Here is a 20,829-nt window from a genome sequence, read left to right as displayed (position 1 = left end):
TAATTTACTTTGAATGTGGATGCTACCATGATTATGGATAATCCTGAATGAATTGTGAATAATGATGAGTGAGAAAGTTATAGACGCACAAATATCATACCCCCCAAAAAATGCTTCCCTCCCCTCTTATTGTTATTGTAATGGTGAGAGGTTAGCATGTCTAGTGGTATGATATTTGTGCATCTGTAACTTTCTCACTCGTCATTATTCACGATTCATTCAGGATTATCCATAATCATGGTAGCATCCACATTAATGTAGAAGTGCTTAGAAACATATTATATTCTTATTTTCAATAAAAGTGACTCCAAAATGACACAATATGTTATTTACCATTCATTTCTATTGCGCACAAAATAATCTGAAACACAACCAAAACAAACAGCAAATGCATCCAACAAGCTTGATGTAGTCATTTCATGCTATGACTGTGGGACCAAATACTTAACTTTTTACTACTTTAATACACATACAAGTGAATTTCTCCCAATACTTTTGCCCCCTAAAATGGAGGGACTATGTACAAAAAGTGCTGTCATTTCTAAACGGTTCCCCCGATATGGATGAAAATACCTTCAAATGAAAGCCGACATAGTCATTGTTAGATTTTAAGTATAAAACGCTAGATTTTAAGTAAAAAACGCTTCACTGTCCCAATAATTACGGAGTGCACTGTAATTTATATTATAGGCCTAATAGTACTGTAGAGCTCTTTTTACTTGCACACAATATAGCTGGACTGCCCCGTCCTGCCCCTAGGCCCTGCAGCGCTCCAACCCAACACATCCCACTCAGCTTCAGGATCTTAGTGAAACATTCATGATTGGTTTCAGGTGTGTTAGGCCAAGGCCAGAGTGACAACCAACAGTACAGCAGATCCCCAGTAATTTACTTCTGTTGGAACGGGACAAAACAAAGGCTACAAAAAATGTCAATACACACAACAGCTGTTAGACACTGCCATCTGACAGATAGCTAGAGGCTGTAGCTGAACTGGCTGTGGTAGCTACTAATTAGCTAGCTAGCTAGTTAATTCACTTCAGACAGAACATCAATCGAGAGGGGATGAAACTCTACCTAACATTACATGTCAGTTACACTACTAGTTCAGCACTGAGAATAAATAGTTTTTTTTCTCTTAAGTCAAAGAGCAGTTACATTGCCAGCTACATCAGTCAAATAAAGAGTAGATAGTTTCTGCTCTGCATCCTTTTACAACTCATTGAAAGACTGCAACGCGTACAGACTGAACTATGCTCAACTCTCCTGTGCTGGTCCAGCCAGCCTTCCAGAAGCTTTGCCTTCACATAGCCTGTCAGCCCGCTGTTTCGTGCCTGCACGGTCTTAAATCCAGTTGGATAAACACTCCAAACAGCCTACCTGAACGCACACTGTTGCGCGTTTTGTACCACATTCCAATGATAAAACTGGGGGGGACAAAAATGCAAATTCAGAATGTAGGGGGGACATGTCGTCGCCCCCGTCTGTCGTCCACCCCCACCAGCCCCCGTCCGTCCGTCCGTCCGTCCGTCCCCAGTGAAAGTTGCGTCCCTGAGTTTCATTCATCATCAGTAAGCCCATGTCTTGTTTTGAATTGTCAAATGACAGACTAAGCAAGGAATTAATAGTTTTGGGCGGCAGGTAGCTTAGTGGGTATGAGCGTTGTGCCAGTAACCGAAAGATGGCTGGTTCTAATCCCCGAGCCGACTAGGTGAAAAATCTGTCGATGTACCCTTAAGCAAGGCACTTAACCCTAATTGCTCCTGTAAGTCGCTCTGGGTAAGAGCGTCTGCTAAATGATGTAAATGTAAATGTAATGTAAATGTACAGTGAGGTGTGCTATATTTGGGTTATAGATTGTGATCATGTGCAAATATAATGACAATCCATGATTGAATGAATGTGATTATTTTTATTGTTAATTTATGAAGTGGAGAGACTGCTTTTCATTCATGTGTTCATTTGAAATATACAGTATTGCAGAAGATTTGAAATAAGTATGATTAAGATAAGTAGGCTTAAGATAAAAATGACAACTTGCCTTGACCTTGCCTTGATTGACCTTTGACCATTGAACTATATTCTGAACTCTGATTATATATCGTTGAAGTGCTACTTTGGCTTTACCTGGTACCTTACGGGAGCAGAGTATGTTCAAGAGAAAGAAAATGCTGTGTTTTGTTTTTCAGGGAAGTAAATAAGTAAAGGAAACACATTTTGTAAACAATGTCTTCCACAAATCTAATTTCCAGTAAAAATAAATAAATAAAGAATTTGTATTTGAATTTGCCTGCACTCTTACAATATAAAAATCATGATATATCAGCTGTATGCTGGAATTCTCTCCACCCCCTACTACCATAAACCTATTTCCTCAGTTTGAGTACAAAATATTTTAGACAGGTTTGACAAACAATGTAAATCAACTTCATCAACCAGTTCATGCAGGGCCTAGTCCTACACAAAGCACAAGGAATTAATATAAATCGTATTTACTTGATTCCTCACATCCTCGTCTCCTTCTCAAGGCACATTGGAGCAAAAGATCTGAGGTTCCCCCCCTCGGATCTTCTCCTCCAATGTATTTTGAGAAGGAGGCAAGGAGAGAGAACACAAGGAATCAACAAAATACAATAGAGAGTCACCCAAGGTGTCTTATCGAGGCAGGGCACAGATTTTGAAGGGCTTTGGTCCACTGATGATGCCCACCTGGCCCTCCAGGCCAAGCTCCCAGCCCTGTGGAGGTGTGAAGGTGAACCTCTGGAGCAGACAGGTGAAGAACAGAAACAGCTCCATCCTGGCCAGCTGCTCCCCTGGACACATCCTCTTACCTGAGAGAGAGGAGAGCACACACACACACACACACACACACACACACACACACACACACACACACACACACACACACACACACACACACACACACATCTTTAACATGAGGATGGATATGGAGTGTGTGTGTGTGTGTGTGTGTGTGTGTGTGTGTGTGTGTGTGTGTGTGTGTGTGTGTGTGTGTGTGTGTGTGTGTGTGTGTTCTCCACCATTCCACCCTCTACGTGTCTTGGCAGACTCTATGGAAAATGAAAACCATAATAGTTCTGTCTAATGTCTCCTCAAGAATCTGCAGTAGCACATTCCATTTTGAACAACCGTTTCTCTGGTAGGGCGGATTGAAGCAAGATAGGATAGTGATACATGTTTGGGAGACAAATTAAGGGTTTTTGTTATGGATTAACAGTATACATAAACAATTTACATTTTAAGTGCATTTTAATAATACATTACCTATAGAAAATGGGATAAAATTGTCTTTTTTGACAAATCTTCCATTTTTATCCAGGAAATGTCCAGGATTGAACTGATCAGGGGTTGCATACTCATTTCTGTCCTGTAGGATTGGTTTTAACATGGGAAGCACCATTGTTCCCTGTGCAAAACAGAAGAGTCCATTTGTCAAATGGCATTGCCAGTAAAACCTTCAGTGTGACGTCAACATGCACCATTGCACCAACACGCATCAACTCAAACATTCAGTTGATCATGTACTCCAGCAGTAGAATCACAACATCTCCACCACCATCCATCGACCCTACACCCACCTTGGGCACTAGAAACCCCGCCACGGTGGTGTCCTTACTGGCCACTCTGGGAGGCGTGAAGGGGACGATGTTCCCAAACCTCTGGATCTCATGAATCACAGCGTAGGTATACGGCATTTCGGCTCGGTCGTCCATTGAGGGCTGGCGAGCCGAACCTATGACCTCATCGATCTCCACCTGCACCTTCTCTACGGAGGAAGTCAGAATGAGGAAGTTAATGATTGTCTAGAGCAGATGGCTGCATAGCGCATGCAGTATAATTGATTAATAAAGCCATAAAACAAGTCATTCTTCTGGTAAGCACTAGGCTATTATAACAGAGTACTGTTAGGGCCTGTTCACTCTTAGGGCCTGTTTCCTCTTAAGGCCTGTTTACTCTTAGGGCCTGTTTCCTCTTAGGGCCTGTTTACTCTTAGGGCCTGTTTACTCTTAGGGCCTGTTTCCTCTTAGGGCCTGTTTCCTCTTAGGGCCTGTTTACTCTTAGGGCCTGTTTACTCTTAGGGCCTGTTTACTCTTAGGGCCTGTTTCCTCTTAGGGCATGTTTCCTCTTAGGGCCTGTTTCCTATTAGGGCCTGTTTACTCTTAGGGCCTGTTTACTCTTAGGGCCTGTTTCCTCTTAGGGCCTGTTTACTCTTAGGGCCTGTTTCCTCTTAGGGCCTGTTTACTCTTAGGGCCTGTTTCCTCTTAGGGCCTGTTTCCTCTTAGGGCCTGTTTCCTCTTAGGGCCTGTTTCCTCTTATGGCCTGTTTACTCTTATGGCCTGTTTACTATTAGGGCCTGTTTCCTCTTAGGGCCTGTTTCCTCTTAGGGCCTGTTTACTCTTAGGGCCTGTTTCCTCTTAGGGCCTGTTTCCTATTAGGGCCTGTTTCCTCTTAGGGCCTGTTTCCTATTAGGGCCTGTTTCCTCTTAGGGCCTGTTTCCTCTTAGGGCCTGTTTACTCTTAGGGCCTGTTTCCTCTTAGGGCCTGTTTACTCTTAGGGCCTGTTTCCTCTTAGGGCCTGTTTACTCTTAGGGCCTGTTTCCTCTTAGGGCCTGTTTCCTCTTAGGGCCTGTTTCCTCTTAGGGCCTGTTTCCTCTTAGGGCCTGTTTACTCTTAGGGCCTGTTTCCTCTTAGGGCCTGTTTCCTCTTAGGGCCTGTTTACTCTTAGGGCCTGTTTCCTCTTAGGGCCGGTTTCCTCTTAGGGCCACAGAGGGTTGTCATCAGTGCCAGAATTCATTCATTCAGAGTGCGCAGCTGAACACTGTATGCTGGAAACACTCGGTTTGCAATTTTTGACTAAAACATAACCAATATTAGTTAAATATAAATACCGAACTTGTTTTTGCATGGATTGCGCTATCGTAGTCCATGTGGGTTTTAATGACATTATGAAGAGCAACTCTGAACAGTTGAAACTGGATTTTAAAGAGCTGATTGACTCTCTGCTATCTGGCCCTGTGCCCTCTCTGAATCGTGGCATTGAACACTTTAGCAGGATTATATTCTCTTCACAACTGGCTATGTGATTATTGCAGTTTAATGGGTGTAACTTTTGTTGACAATTTTGATACCTTTTGGAAACAAAACACATTTTATAAGGAGGATGGGATCCACCCAAAATATGTGGGTTCCTGGATCCTTTCACAGCATTATAAGGCTGCGTTGAGACAATGACTTATCAATGACCCAAGCCCAGCTCAGTTAATCCCTACCATTGTGAAGCGGAGTTGTCATTATGCTTCAGCAAATATACATTATACCAGTGACGTTGGTAAACACAATGTAAGTAACCTAATTTATGTCCCTCTAACTGCCCTGAATGCCTCTGCTGATCCTATAGCTATTGTATGCAGTAATCATGTGCCTAGGAACCAGATTGACAGTGCATTCGGAAAGTATTCAGTCGTCTTGACGTTTCTACATTTTGTTACATTACAGCCTTATTCTAAATAGATTAAATAGTTTTTTTTTCTCTCACAATACCCCATAATGACAAAGGAAAATCAGGATTGTAGAAATTTCTGCTAATTTATAAAAGATAAATAACTGAAATATCACATTTAAGTTTTCAGACCCTTTACTCAGTACTTTGTTGAAGCACCTTTGGCAGCAATATACAGCCTCGAGTCTTCTTGGGTATGACACTACAAGCACGGCACACCTGTATTTGGGGAGTTTCTCCCATTCTTCTCTGCATGATCCTCTTAGGCTCTGTGAGGTTGGATGGGGAGCGTTGCTGCACAGTAATTTTCAGGTCTCTCCAGAGATGTTCGATCAGGTTCAATTCCAGGCTCTGGCTGGGCCACTCAAGGACATTCAGAAACTTGTCCCGAAGCCACTCCTGCGTTGTCTTGGCTGTGTGCTTAGGGTTGTTGTCCTGTTGGAAGGTGAACCTTCACACCAGTCTGTGGCCCTGAGCGCTCTGGGGCAGGTTTTCATCAAGGATCTATCTGTACTTGCTCTGTTCATTGTTGCCTTGATCCTGATAAGTCTCCCAGTCCCTGCTGCTGAAAAACACCCCCACATCATGATGCTGCCACCACCATGCTTTACCCTAGGGATGGTGCCAGGTTTCCTCGAGACGTGACGTTTGGCATTCAGGCCAAAGAGTTCAATTTTGGTTTCATCAGACCGGAGAATGTTGTTTCGCATGGTCTGAGAGTCTTAGGTGCCTTTTGGCAAACTCCAAGCAAGCAGGCTGTCATGTAACTTTTACTGAGGAGTGGCTTCCGTCTGGCCACCCTACCATAAAGGTCTGATTGGTGGAGTGCTGCAGAACTGGTTGTCCTTCTGGAAGGTTCTCCCATCTCCACAGAGGAACTCTAGAGCTCTGTCAGAGTGACCATCAGGTTCTTGATCACCTCCCTTACCAAGGCCCTTCTCCCCCGATTGCTCAGTTTGGCCGGGCGGCCAGCTCTAGGAAGAGTCTTGGTGCTTACATACTTATTCCATTTAAGAATGATGGAGGCCACTGTGTTCTTGGGGACTGTCAATACTGCAGACATTTTTTGTTACCCGTCCCCAGATCTGTGCCTCGACACAATCCTGTCTCGGAGCTCTACGGACAATTCCTTCGACCTCATGGCTTGGTTTTTGCTCTGACATGCACGGTCAACTGTGGGACCTTATATAGACAGGTGTGTGCCTTTCCAAATTATGTCCAATCAATTCAATTTACCACAGGTGGACTCCAATCAAGTTGTAGAAACATCTCAAGGATGATCAATGGAAAGAGGATGCACCTGAGCTCAATTTCGAGTCTCATAGCAAAGGGTCTGAATACTTATGTAAATAAGTCATTATGGGGTATTGTGTGTAGATTGCTGAGGATAAAAAATATATATATATGGAAAAAGTCAAGGGGTCTGAATACTTTCCGAAGGCACTGTATACTGTTAGCACTGAGGCTGTGTGCCCTGGTAGGAAGTCCACTGTGTGCAGCTCACCTTGCACTAACATAAATAACATGAGCATATCTACTACTGCTAAGCTTCCCAGTAAAGCAATGAAAACAAGTAAGCATCCCAGAAGAAAAGTGCTCAAAATAGTCCACGTTAACATGTGTAGCTTAAGAAACAGGGTTCATGAAATCAATAATTTGCTAGTAACAGATGACATTCATATTCTGATCTCTGAAACTCACTTAGATAATACCTTTGATGATACAGTGGTAGCAATACAAGGTTATAACATTTACAGAAATGACAGAAATTTCAATGGTGGAGGTGTTGCTGTTTATATTCAGAACCACATTCCTGTAAAGCTTAGAGAGGATTTCATGTTAAATACTGTTGAAGTAATATGGCTACAGGTTAATCTGCCTCGCCTAAAGCCCATTCTTGAAGCTGCTATAGACCACCAAGTGCTAACAGTCAGTATATGGATAATACTCGTGAAATACTTGATAATGTATGTGATATCAACAGAGAGGTATATTTTCAAGGTAATTCAGATATTGACTGGCTTTCATCAAGCTGCCCACTCAAGAAAAAGCTTCAAACTGTAACCAGTGCCTGCAACCTGGTTCAGGTTATCAGTCAACCTACCAGGGTAGTTACAAACAGCACAGGAATGAAATCATCAACATGTATTGATCACATCTTTACTAATGCTGCAGAAATCTGCATGAAAGCAGAATCCAGATACATCAGATGTAGTGATCCCAATATAGTAGCCTTTTCTAGGAAAACCAAAGTTCCAAAGGATGGGCCTAATATTGTGTATACAAGGTTAAAACGGTTAAATCCCTGTGGATTGACGAGGAATTTAAAAATGGTATGGTTGAGAGGGATGAGGCAAAAGGAATGGCAAATAAGTCTGCCTGCACATCCGATTGACAAACGTATTGCAAGTTGAGAAATCATGTGACTAAACTGAATAAAAAGAAGAAGAAACTACACTATGAAACAAAGATAAATGACAAAGAATGATAGTAAAAAGCTTTGGAGCACCTTAAATGAAATTTTGGGAAAGAAAAGCTAACTCAGCTCCATCATTCATTGAATCAGATGGCTCATTCATCACAAAACCGACTGATATTGTCAACTACTTTAAAGATTTTTTCATTGGCAAGATTAGCAAACTTAGGCATGACATGCCAGCAACAAACTCTGACACTACACATCCAAGTATAACTGACCAAATTATGAAAGACAAGCACTGTAATTTTGAATTCCGTCAAGTGAGTGTGGAAGAGGTGAAAAGATTATTGTTGTCTATCAACAATGACAAGCCACCGGGGTCTGACAACTTGGATGGAAACTTACTGAGGATAATAGTGGACGGTATTGCCACTCCTATTTGCCATATTTAAGCCTACTAGAATGTGTGTGCCCCCAGGCCTGTAGGGAAGCAAAAGTAATTCCGCTACCTAAGAATAGTAAAGCCCCCTTTACTGGCTCAAATAGCCGACCAATCAGCCTGTTACCAACCCTCAATAAACATTTGGAAGAAATGGTGTTTGACCAGATACAATGCTATTTTATATTAAACATATTAACAACAGACTTTAAGCACGCTTATAGGGAAGGACATTCAACAAGCACAGTACTTACACAAATTACTGATGATTGAATGAGAAATTGATGATAAAAAGATTGTGGGGGCTGTTTTGTTAGACTTCAGTGCGGCTTTTGACATTATTGATCATAGGCTGCTGATGTAAAAACGTATGTGTTATGGCTTTACTCCCCCTGCTATATTGTGGATAAAGAGTTACCTGTCTAACAGAACATAGAGGATGTTCTTTAATGGAAGCCTCTCCAACATAATCCAGGTAGATACAGAATTCCCCAGGGCAGCTGTCTAGGCCACTTACTTTTTAAAATCTTTACTAAGTAAAGCCAGTGTGTCTATGTACGCGGATGACTCAACAATAAATATGCCAGCTACCACAGCGACTGAAACGACTGCAACACTTAACAAAGAGCTGCAGTTAGTTTCAGAGTGGGTGGCAAGGAATAAGTTAGTCCTAAATATTTCAAAAACTAAAAGCATTGTATTTGGGACAAATCATTCACTAAACCCTAAACCTCAACTAAATCTTGTAATACATAATGTGGAAATTGAGCAAGTTGAGGAGACTAAACTGCTTGGAGTAACCCTGGATTGTAAACTGTCATGGTCAAAACATATTGATACAACAGTAGCTAAGATGGGGAGAAGGCTGACCATAATAAAGCACTGCTCTACCTTCTTAACAGCACTATCAACAAGGCAGGTCCTACAGGCCCTAGTTTTGTCACACCAGGACTACCAAAAAAGGGACTTAGGAAAATTGCAATTGGCACAGAACAGGGCAGCACGGCTGGCCTTTGGATGTACACAGAGAGCTAACATTAATAATATGCATGTCAATCTCTCCTGTCTCAAAGTGGAGGAGAGATTGACTTCATCACGACTTGTATTTGTGAGAAGTATTGACATGTTGAATGCACCGAGCTGACTGTTTGAACTACTGGCTCACAGCTCGGACACCCATGCATAACCCACAAGACATGCCACAAGAGGTCTCTTCAGAGTCCCCAAGTCCAGAACAGACTATGGGAGGCGCACAGTACTAAATAGAGCCATGACTACATGGAACTCTATTCCACATCAAGTAACTGATGCAAGCAGTACAATTAGATTTAAAAAACAGATCAAAATACACCTAATGTTTCCTCTTAGGGCCTGTTTACTCTTAGGGCCTGTTTACTCTTAGGGCCTGTTTCCTCTTAGGGCCTGTTTCCTCTTAGGGCCTGTTTCCTCTTAGGGCCTGTTTCCTCTTAGGGCCTGTTTACTCTTAGGGCCTGTTTACTCTTAGGGCCTGTTTCCTCTTAGGGCCTGTTTACTCTTAAGGCCTGTTTCCTCTTAGGGCCTGTTTACTCTTAGGGCCTGTTTCCTCTTAGGGCCTGTTTACTCTTAGGGCCTGTTTACTCTTAGGGCCTGTTTCCTCTTAGGGCCTGTTTCCTCTTAGGGCCTGTTTCCTCTTAGGGCCTGTTTCCTCTTAGGGCCTGTTTACTCTTAGGGCCTGTTTCCTCTTAGGGCCTGTTTACTCTTAGGGCCTGTTTCCTCTTAGGGCCTGTTTACTCTTAGGGCCTGTTTACTCTTAGGGCCTGTTTCCTCTTAGGGCCTGTTTCCTCTTAGGGCCTGTTTCCTCTTAGGGCCTGTTTACTCTTAGGGCCTGTTTACTCTTAGGGCCTGTTTCCTCTTAGGGCCTGTTTACTCTTAGGGCCTGTTTCCTCTTAGGGCCTGTTTCCTCTTAGGGCCTGTTTCCTGAACACAGATGAAGCCTAGTTCTGGACTAAAAAGCATGCTCAATGAAGACTTTCTATTGTGTCCGGGAAACCAGCCCTTTGACCCCACATTTTTTTATAGTAATAGATGTGTTCCCCCAGTGTCACACCTTGAATGTCGGGGTACTTGGCCATGTACAGCATTGCCCAGCGAAGGCTTTTGGACGTCGTCTCTGTCCCAGCCCCAAACAGATCCACCACACAGTACAGCAGGTTCTCCTCAGTGAAGCCAGCCGCCCCATCTTGATTCTGCACGGGGAAGTGGTCATCAGGTGAAGTCAAGTTGAGGTCAAATCATCATGCACTGTTAGGCTGTGGGAGGTTTGCTGACAATTTACATATTCAGTCATATTAAACCACAAATGTAATATTTTCTTGATGAAATTAGCCCAAAATATGACGAACAAACCATCTTAATTCTAAAGACATTAGAGTAGATCACAAGCAATAACTATTAAAAGTTAAAAGTCGTGCAGCCCGTCTGGTGTTCAACCTTCCCAAGTTCTCTCATGTCACCCCGCTCCTCAGCACACTCCACTGGCTTCCAGTTGAGGCTCGCATTTACTACAAGACCATGGTGCTTGAATACGGAGCTGTGAGGGGAATGGCACCTCCTTACCTTCAGGCTCTGATCCTACACCCAAACGAGGGCACTACGTTCATCCACCTCTGGCCAGCTAGCCCCCCTACCTCTACGGAAGCACATTTCAGTCAGCCCAGTCAAAGCTATTCGCTGCTCTGGCACCCCAATGGTGGAACAAGCTCCCCCACGACGCCAGGACAGCGGCGTCACTGACCACCTTCCGGAGACACTTGAAACCCTACCTCTTTAAGGAATACCTGGAATAGTATAAAAGTAATCCTTCTACCCACCCCTCCCCCACCCCCCATTAAAAAAAAGTGGTTGTCCCACTGGCTATTATAAGTTGAATGCACCAATTTGTAAGTCACTCTGGATGAGAGCGTCTGCTAAATGACGTAAATGTAAATGTAAAAGAGCTGAAAAAGTCCAGCAGTGGTATTACCTTCTCTATCTCTTCGAGGTAACAGTCTATGTAGTCTCTGGGGTTGGACGGGTTTCTGTCCTCTTTGTGTTCCTCTACTTCCTCTCTGATAAACTGCTTTATGGTACCAAGGTTGATGAAGGCTGATTGGTGCCTCCCAGGTAAATAGTGCAGCAGTGTCGGAAACTGATTATACATCTGTCGAAAGAACAGGAAATTAGCCTGAGAAGGTAGATTTCCTGAGGAGAATCTGTGTCCTTGCAGATTCTATGCACTATAACTCACTTTGCCAAAGAGACACACTGATCACCAAACAGAGAATAGCAGACAGATCATACCGATCCCCAGAAGGTAGCAGGCAGCTGAAAAACATCCTCTGAGCATTTCAGCATGTGGTGGAAGTGGTGATCATTGTATTTGAACCTATGACCAAACACCAGGGTGCACACGATGTTGGCCACTGCATTGTTGGTGACGACTTCAGGGTTAAAGGGCAGGCCTGAAACAGATCAGAGGTTGGGTCAAAGATGGTGGATAAATGAAGATGTCTTACTCAGACAGTTTAGACACAGATAGAACAATGAGCCAGATATTTCACCAGATGTATAAGTGTGAAGCATCTGGTTGGCGTTTCCAATCACTACCAAATATGGTGATGAGAGGAAGCCCAGTGGCCGGCAGTGGGAGAACATCGACCGAGATGGATTTTGGCCAACATTATGCTAATTTTCTTATTGATTAAACATTTGATCTCAATACAGTTTTCTGTTCCCAAAACTAAAATCTGTTATGAACCGATTGGACTCAGTCTTATACAGTTGAAGTCGGAAGTTTACATACACTTAGATTGGAGTCATTAAAACTCATTTTTCAACCACTCCACACATTTCTTGTTAACAAACTATAGTTTTGGCAAGTCGGTTAGGACATCTACTTTGTGCATGACTCAAGTAATTTCACTTATAGTTCACTGTATTACAATTCCAGTGGGTCAGAAGTTTACATACACTAAGTTGACTGTGCCTTTAAACAGCTTGGAAAATTCCAGAAAATGATGTCACGGCTTTAGAAGCTTCTGATAGGCTAATTGACATAATTTGAGTCAATTGGAGGTGTAGCTGTGGATGTATTTCAAGGCCTACCTTCAAACTCAGTGCCTCTTTGCTTGACATCATGGGAAAAACAAAAGAAATCAGCCAAGACCTCAGAATTTTTTTTTTAGACCTCCACAAGTCTGGGTCATTCTTGGGAGCAATTTCCAAATGCCTGAAGGTACCACGTTCATCTGTACAAACAATAGTACGCAAGTATAAACACCATGGGACCACACAGCCGTCATACCGCTCAGGAAGGAGACGTGTTCTGTCTCCTAGAGATGAACGTACTTTGGTGCGAAAAGTGCAAATCAATCCCAGAACAACAGCAAAGAACCTTGTGAAGATGCTGGAGGAAACAGTTACAAAAGTATCTATATCCACAGTAAAACTAGTCATATATCGACATAACCTGAAAGGCCGCTCAGCAAGGAAGAAGCCACCGCTCCAAAACCGCCATAAAAAAGCCAGACTACGGTTTGCAACTGCACATGGGGACAAAGATCTTACTTTTTTGAGAAATGTCCTCTGGTCTGATGAAACAAAAATAGAACTGTTTGTCCATAATGACCATCGTTATGTTTGGAGGAATAAGGGGGACTTGCAAGCCGAAGAACCCCATCCCAACCATGAAGCACGGGGGTGGCAGCATCATGCTGTGGGGGTGCTTTGCTGCAGGAGGGACTGGTGCACTTCACCAAATAGATGGAATCATGAGGAAATAAATGTATGTGGATATTTTGAAGCAACATCTCAAGACATCAGTCAGGAAGTTAAAGCTTGGTCGCAAATGGGTCTTCCAAATGGACAATGACCCCATGCATACTTCCAAAGTTGTGGCAAAATGGCTTAAGGACAACAAAGTCAAGGTATTGGAGTGGCCATCACAAAGCCCAGACCTCAATCCTATAGAAAATTTGATGGCAGAACTGAAAAAGCATTTTCGAGCAAGGAGGCCTACAAACCTGACTCAGTTACACCAGCTCTGTCAGGAGGAATGGGCCAAAATTCACCCAACTTATTGTGGGAAGCTTGTGGAAGGCTACCCGAAACGTTTGACCCAAGTTAAACAATTTAAAAGGCAATGCTACCAAATAGTAATTGAGTGTATGTAAACTTCTGACCCACTGGGAATGTGATGAAAGAAATAAAAGCTGAAATAAATCATTCTCTCTATTATTATTCTGACATTTCACATTCTTAAAATAAAGTGGTGATCCTAACTGACCTAAGATAGGGAATTTGTACTAGGATTAAGTATCAGGAATGATGAAAAACTGAGTTTAAATGTATTTGGCTAAGGTGTATGTAATCTTTCGACTTCAACTGTACATTTTACCCTTTGCCAAAGTAAAAAAAAAAAGCGTTGTTTAGAAGGAGTACAAGGGCGAATTGAGTCATTGCACACTCGCACTTCACAGAGTAGGCGTTCCCTAACGGAAATACTGTATGCAAATAACTACATCTCAAGATGCACGTTCATAGTTCATTTACAGGTAGAGAGAGGATATCTTGATCAGAGACGGTTGGAAATCAAAGCTAAGAAACATCTGGACTTCACAATAGCAAAGTTTTAGGTTTGAACCCCAGATAGCATTAAACCATACAACAACTAGCCATTCTGGATAAGAGTGCCAGTTAAACAACTGAGACTGTGGTTCATTCACTGATTTGGGCACCATAAAAGTATAGCAAAAACGCTGACCTCACCTCTCTCTGCCAGGTAGGATTCACACAGGAAGTGGCTCTCCTGGAGTATGGCGGTCTCCAGGGTCTTCTTCCCCACTCCAAAGTACTTGAGCGTGGACAGGGCAAAGCGCCTCTGCTGCCGCCACATGTGACCGTTAGAGGAGATCAGGCCTAGATAAACCATAATCTGGTCAAGACATCGCAACAATGACAGAATTACTAAGACCCAATATGACTAAATGAGACCCAATATGACTGTGTGGTTCTGCCTGATGGGTCATTCTTGAATTGTGGTGGTAAATGCTGGCCGTTGACTTCGGCACCATGTTGTAAAAACACAAAATTACACAAATAATACATTTTACTGCAGTTATATTTAATTGTTATTTAATACGAAAGCCAATGTAAATCCTTTATTCTGAAAAACATTTTTATGCATTGTAGAAAATACTGAGGGCTAGCTAGTGTAATGAAATGTTTTTGGGATTTAGAGATACACTCTATCTATATATTATTTTGAATGCTAGACAGTGAAAATATGTATTTAAGATATTGTACAGATCAATAAAAACAAAGGTGGCTATTAAAATACCTTCTTTTTTTTCTACTATAATGTGTTTCCCTCAGTTTTATGTCATCGTTGTTACCACCTTGAAAATCACTGATTACAAAGATATACAAGGACCTTGAGCATTCTCTCCAGTGGTACACTGTTATTGGGGGAGGGGTCTATATCAGGGGAGGGTGCTGAGGGAGGACTGCTCATAATAATGGCTGGAATGGTGTCAATGGAATGGCATCAACCACATGTTTGATGTGTTTGAGACCATTCCATTGACTCCATTCCAGCCATTATTGTGAGCCGTCCTCCCCTCAGCAGCCTCCAATGGTCTATATTAAAGAACATTCTTAGCTAATCACACCCTTTTAGTATGTATACATTTGAGGATTCCATTGATAATTTGGTGTGTCTAAATCCAAAGTGTCACTTGGTGTTGGTCAATTCAAATAAAGGGAAATAACGTTGTGAGCAAAATGATTAATCATACCATTTTAGAGTTATGTTTTTTAAATGATTGATGACCTTAGATTTTATTTTGTGACCTCCATTTTAGAATGTGGACCAAAAATGTCTCATTGGTGTTACTACTCCTACTGGTGGCACACTGTTGTCATAATAGTCTAAATTATTTCAATTAATTAAGCTACCATATTAGCCTACCCAAGCCTCTGCTCAGCCTGTCGTTCAGGGGGTAAGATGGCCGATCGGTGAAGGTGTCGGACTGCTCCACAAAGGCTTCCTTAAAGCCTCTGAGACCTGAGAGGAGCACACAGCGGTTCCCTCCACCCAGGTCTAGTGTAGTCACATCCCCGTAGGTCTCTACAAACTATAGAAAACACACTACAGTGGGCATGTCACACTAAGCACACTAATTACATTATAATTTGTTAGATAGGCTATCTACAATACAAACTGATGATTACAGAACGATTACATCCAATTGGTCACTGAGTATAGCATTTTTTGTTGTTGTGGAAAAGGTGCTATCTAGGACCTAAAATAGTTATTCGGGTGTCCCCATAGGATAACTCTTTAAAGAACCCTTTTTTGGTTCCAGGTAGAACCTTTTTGGGTTCCATGTAGAACCCTTTCCACAGAGGGTTCTACTTGGAAAGCAAAATAATTCTAGCTGGAACCAAAAAGGGTTCTACCTGGAACCAAAAAGGGTGTTCCTATGGTGGACAGCCGAAGAACCCTTTTGTAACCTTTTTATCTAAGAGTGTATAATTTGAGCAGATACACACGACCTTATCTCTCACGTGTCCTTACCTTTTTAAAGGAGCCTATGCGGTCCTTGATGCTGATATTCAGCATATTCCCAACAAAAGGCAGGGGGAAGGGGCCTGGTGGGTAGTTCTTAGAAGGCAGATCACGGATGTACTTGGTCACCAACAGAACCAAGAGGAACAGGAGGACCCCCTTGGTATTGATCCAGTGTCCCTCCAGACAGGCTAATGCCTCCAACATGGTGGAAACCCTCACGGAACTCTCTGGTAACACATACAGTAGCAGGAGAAACCCTGAGTATCAGTCTTTACTCTTGAAGCATGTAGTAGAAGATCACATGCGGTCAGCAGACAAAACCGTAAACTTTTATTTTGAATAAACAAGTCATATTCTGTGAGAACATAAATCCGTGGAGGACTGCAGTGATATAGAGCAAAGTTCAACAGCTTCTGGCTTTCACAAATGTAAACAAATTCCTTGCCTTTCCAGGCCAAACCGATGGTGAAAATGTTTCCTAAAATGGTACTTACATTTGTAGTTTGGTGTGACCCAGATGTATCAGCCTGTTCAGACTGACTCTTACTGGGGCAGGAATTTAGACTGGGATACTCGCACATTTGTTACTCAATATCTGCACAATGAAGGTCTCTGTGATAGGCTAGTTTTGTAAATGGGATTATGTAAAATGCTTGTACAATGAGGTTACACAAGGTAATATTCGACTGTCATGTGCCAATACTGACTACTACATTCTAGTTCATAATATCGTGTAGACAACGTACAGAGAGAAAGAAAAAGTATTCTACTCATTTTCACTTTATTATATAATTGATGAGTTCCAATACATTAAAAATGTCACAAACTATAAGCAAGTGAGAGTTACATAACAATACATAGCAGCACTATTCACGCAGTAAAGCTCAAATACAGACTCCCAGACAGGTCCACTCTGTCCTGGTTGAACACATCCACCATGCCCAGCGAGGCCAGGGGTGCGTTCAGCTGGTAGTCCTCCTGCAGTTTAAACTTGGGGATCGAAATGTGGACATTGGTCCTTGTGCCCATGTTTTGCTTTTACAACTTGGAGAAAAAGCACAAAACACACAGACAACAGCTGCCTCTGTTCGCACTCTCAGAGGCATCCGCATGGTCCTAAAGCACACCGATGACGCTTTTTGTATCACAATGCAATAATAAAACAAAAATGAAATGTCGGAATGTGGGGGGGTCATGCCCCCCCTGTCCCCAGTGAAAGTTGCACCTCTGGATTAATGGCAAGGAGAAGTAATCAACATTTAAAAATGAATCGATTTGGTAGATTTGGACCCCCTGCAGTACCTCCACGGACCCCCGGGTTGAATATCCCTTACTAGGGGCACTTGAAGTTTCAGAGCAGCATGGAGTGAGCAGGTTCCCGTCCACCCGTGATCATTTGTAAATGTACAATTGATACTATTTTAAGGATCTCAATTGATATTGTATTCCCTTTTTGCTTTTTCTACACATATTTTTCCTTACCTAATCTTTTCTTACTTTTTATTATTGTAAAAATAATTATTTAATTGTATCTTGTTCTTTTCAATCTGTTGTATTTTAGTAACTGCAATATATTAAAATGTCAAATAAAGTTAGTATTGGTATCTAAACAGATCTGAAACACTTTAGGTAGGCTACTACAATACAATGGATACTAGGGCAGATACAGAAGAGGACAGACATGTTTAAAAGCACTAAAGATAGATTTAAATATGGGGACATAGACGAAGTGGTTTAGGGGTATAGTGTAGTGTGCTCATCCCTGACCATCCCTGTTGAAAACAAGGATAGAGGTCTGAGATAGAAGTCTGAGCATAAACAAAGATGAGAGTGATTTCTGGGGACAGCCTCACACTTGTGTGTAGTTTGACAAGCTCTGGCCACCTGCCGTTCCTCCAGAGAATGACCTGCCGTTCCTCCAGAGAATGACCTGCCGTTCCTCCGGAGAATGATCTTTCCACACTTTGGGACTGTGTGAACCTTTAATAAAATATATCTGTTTAAGAAACTTCAACTGGGGTTCCACTGCCCTCTGCTGGGGAAAGAGAAACAAGAGGAAAGGATTACATTACCAGACACCTATTAATGCTTCTCAGAGTAGGATCAGGTGCCCTCTGTCCATCTTAATCTTATTCATTATGATGTAAAAGGAAATCTGATCTTACTATTCTCCATGGTTGGTCCTCTTGCCTACTCTTTGAAAGTGGAAGGAGCCACAGTTATACACCTGAGCCTGCTTAATGCACAACACAATCCATCAATCAGATTGATACACAAGTGTGTAGGTGTGGGTTATAGGGTGTCTAATTGTTCAAAATGTTTTCAATATGGGTGACTCTTAAAAGAGCCTGTTTTGTTTTTGTACAGACATCACCCTTACCTGAACAGCACCCTCACCTGAGAAGTAGAAATCAAAGGGAGAGAAACTGGGAATTGAATAACTGCAGTTGACATAGCTAAGTAAATGGAAGAATACTCTTATTGCAATGTGGATGGCTCTTAAAATAGCATTTGGTTGTGTATAGTGTAGTCTATTGTGCTTCCAGGGAACAGCACCCTCTAGGTGGTGAAGATCTCCCGCACATAGATTGCCTCCCGTGCTGCATTGTTGGCCCCCATCCTTGTAACATCCTGCACAGCTGATTCAAATGATCAACTCATCATCAAGCTTCAAGTGGTATTTATGTATTCATTTATGATATGATCCTGCTGTTGTCACATGATACACATGCATGTGTTTGCACATGCATCTATCTATCCAATATTATCATGATTTGTTATAAGAGATATTATACTTCAGTAATCCACAATGATCTGGTGATGTAAAAGTCCAATAGTGACATTATCTTCCATATTCCTACAGATACCTTGCAACTGGAGATTCCTTCAAAATGATTGTCTACAGTTACCGTGTAGGGCACTGCAAAGTTGGGTGACCAGGGCCATCTGAGACTGCCTCCTAGGGGAATGTAGGCGTGTGAAGGCTACCTGTATCCTGCATAAATTCATGAGGATGGACACGAGAACCAGGCGGGGATCTGCAGCTCGCCGCCGTGTGCACACACGTGCATGTGTAGCATGTGACAACAGCAGGATCATATATTAAATGAATACATACAGTGAGGGAAAAAAGTATTTGATCCCCTGCTGATTTTGTACGTTTGCCCACTGACAAAGAAATGATCAGTCTATAATTTTAATGGTAGGTTTATTTGAACAGTGAGAGACAGAATAACAACAAAATAATCCAGAAAAACACGTCATAAATATTATAAATTGATTAGCATTTTAATGAGGGAAATAAGTATTTGACCCCCTCTCAATCAGAAAGATCCTCCTGCTCAAGAAAGCACATATACAGGGCTGTCTGAAGTGTTGGGGTCAGATGAGACCAAAATGGAGCTCTTTGGCATCAACTCAACTCGCCGTGTTTGGAGGAGGAGGAATGCTACCTATGACCCCAAGAACACCATCCCCACCGTCAAACATGGAGGTGGAAACATTATGCTTTGGGGGTGTTTTTCTGCTAAGGGGACAGGACAACTTCACCGCATCACAGGGACGATGGACGGGGCCATGTCCTGTCAAATCTTGGGTGAGAACCTCCTTCCCTCAGCCAGGGCATTGAACATGGATTGTGGATGGGTATTCCAGCATGACAATGACCCAAAACACACGGCCAAGGCAACAAAGGAGTGGCTCAAGAAGAAGCACATTAAGGTCCTGGAGTGGCCTAGCCAGTCTCCAGACCTTAATCCCATAGAAAATCTGTGGAGGGAGCTGAAGGTTCGAGTTGCCAAACGTCAGACTCGAAACCTTAATGACTTGGAGAAGATCTGCAAAGAGGAGTGGAACAAAATCCCTCCTGAGATGTGTGCAAACCTGGTGGCCAACTACAAGAAATGTCTGACCTCTGTGATTGCCAACAAGGGTTTTGCCACCAAGTACTAAGTCATGTTTTGCAGAGGGGTCAAATACTTATTTCCCTCATTAAAATGCAAATCAATTTATAACATTTTTGACATGCATTTTTCTGGATTTTGTTGTTGTTATTCTGTCTCTCACTGTTCAAATAAACCTACCATTAAAATGATAGATTGATCATGTCTTTGTCAGTGGGCAAACGTACAAAATCAGCAGGGGATCAAATACTTTTTTCCCTCACTGTACATACCACTTGAAGCTCGATGATGAGTTGATCATTTGATTCAGCTGTGTACAGTCGTGGTCAGAAGTTTTGAGAATGACACAAATACTAATTTTCACAAGGTCTGCTGCCTCAGTTTTGATGATGGCAATTTGCATATACTCCAGAATGTCATGAAGAGTGATCAGATGAATTGCAATTAATTGCAAAGTCCCTCTTTGCCATGAAAATGAACTTAATCCCCAAAAAACATTTCCACTGCATTTCAGCCCTGCCACAAAAGGACCAGCTGCCATCATGTCAGTGATTCTCTCGTTAACACAGGTGAGAGTGTTGACGAGGACAAGGCTGAAGATCACTCTGTCATGCTGATTGAGTTAGAATAACAGACTGGAAGCTTTAAAAGGAGGGAAATCATTGTTCTTCCTCTGTTAACCATGGTTACCTGCAAGAAAACATGTGCCGTCATTATTGCTTTGCACAAGAAGTGCTTCACAGGCAATGATATTGCTGCTAGTAAGATTGCACCTAAATCAACCATTTATCGGATCATCAAGAACTTCAAGGAGAGAGGTTCAATTGTTGTGAAGAAGGCATCAGGGTGCCCAAGAATGTCCAGAAAGCGCCAGGACAGTCTCCTAAAGTTGATTCAGCTGCGGGATCGGGGCACCACCAGTGCAGAGCTTGCTCAGGAATGGCAGCAGGCAGGTGTGAGT

At 42.4% G+C, this 20,829-nt stretch overlaps 1 protein-coding gene across 1 annotated transcript; it reads right to left on the bottom strand.

Moving 5' to 3' along the window:
- Positions 1-1,892: 1,892 nt before the first annotated feature.
- Positions 1,893-16,568, bottom strand: LOC311137354 (cytochrome P450 2J4-like). The gene is made up of 10 exons (XM_084171804.1): positions 16,461-16,568; positions 15,973-16,193; positions 15,364-15,529; positions 14,163-14,312; positions 11,697-11,857; positions 11,380-11,556; positions 10,465-10,603; positions 3,600-3,787; positions 3,286-3,427; positions 1,893-2,831 (listed from the first exon to the last, which is right to left on the bottom strand). The coding sequence occupies exons 2-10, from the start codon at positions 16,168-16,170 to the stop codon at positions 2,656-2,658; spliced, it is 1,497 nt and encodes a 498-aa protein (XP_084027930.1). The 5' UTR covers positions 16,171-16,193; positions 16,461-16,568; the 3' UTR covers positions 1,893-2,655.
- Positions 16,569-20,829: the final 4,261 nt, after the last annotated feature.

Source organism: Coregonus lavaretus (assembly GCF_964263955.1).
Source record: "Coregonus lavaretus genome assembly, chromosome: 11".
Taxonomy (NCBI): Eukaryota; Metazoa; Chordata; class Actinopteri; order Salmoniformes; family Salmonidae; genus Coregonus; species Coregonus lavaretus.
The sequence above is the reverse complement of the archived record's forward strand: the minus strand, read 5'-3'. Positions and strand labels throughout refer to the sequence as shown.

Bases quoted from the DNA above. Each gene is read 5' to 3' on its own strand.
- LOC311137354 (XM_084171804.1), bottom strand. From the start codon at position 16,170: ATGTTGGAGGCATTAGCCTGTCTGGAGGGACACTGGATCAATACCAAG. The intron at 15,530-15,972 runs GTAAGGACACGT...TGTTTTCTATAG, and splicing joins GCATAGGCTCCTTTAAAAAG to TTTGTAGAGACCTACGGGGA. The intron at 11,557-11,696 runs GTATGATCTGTC...TTCTTTCGACAG, and splicing joins CTGCTACCTTCTGGGGATCG to ATGTATAATCAGTTTCCGAC.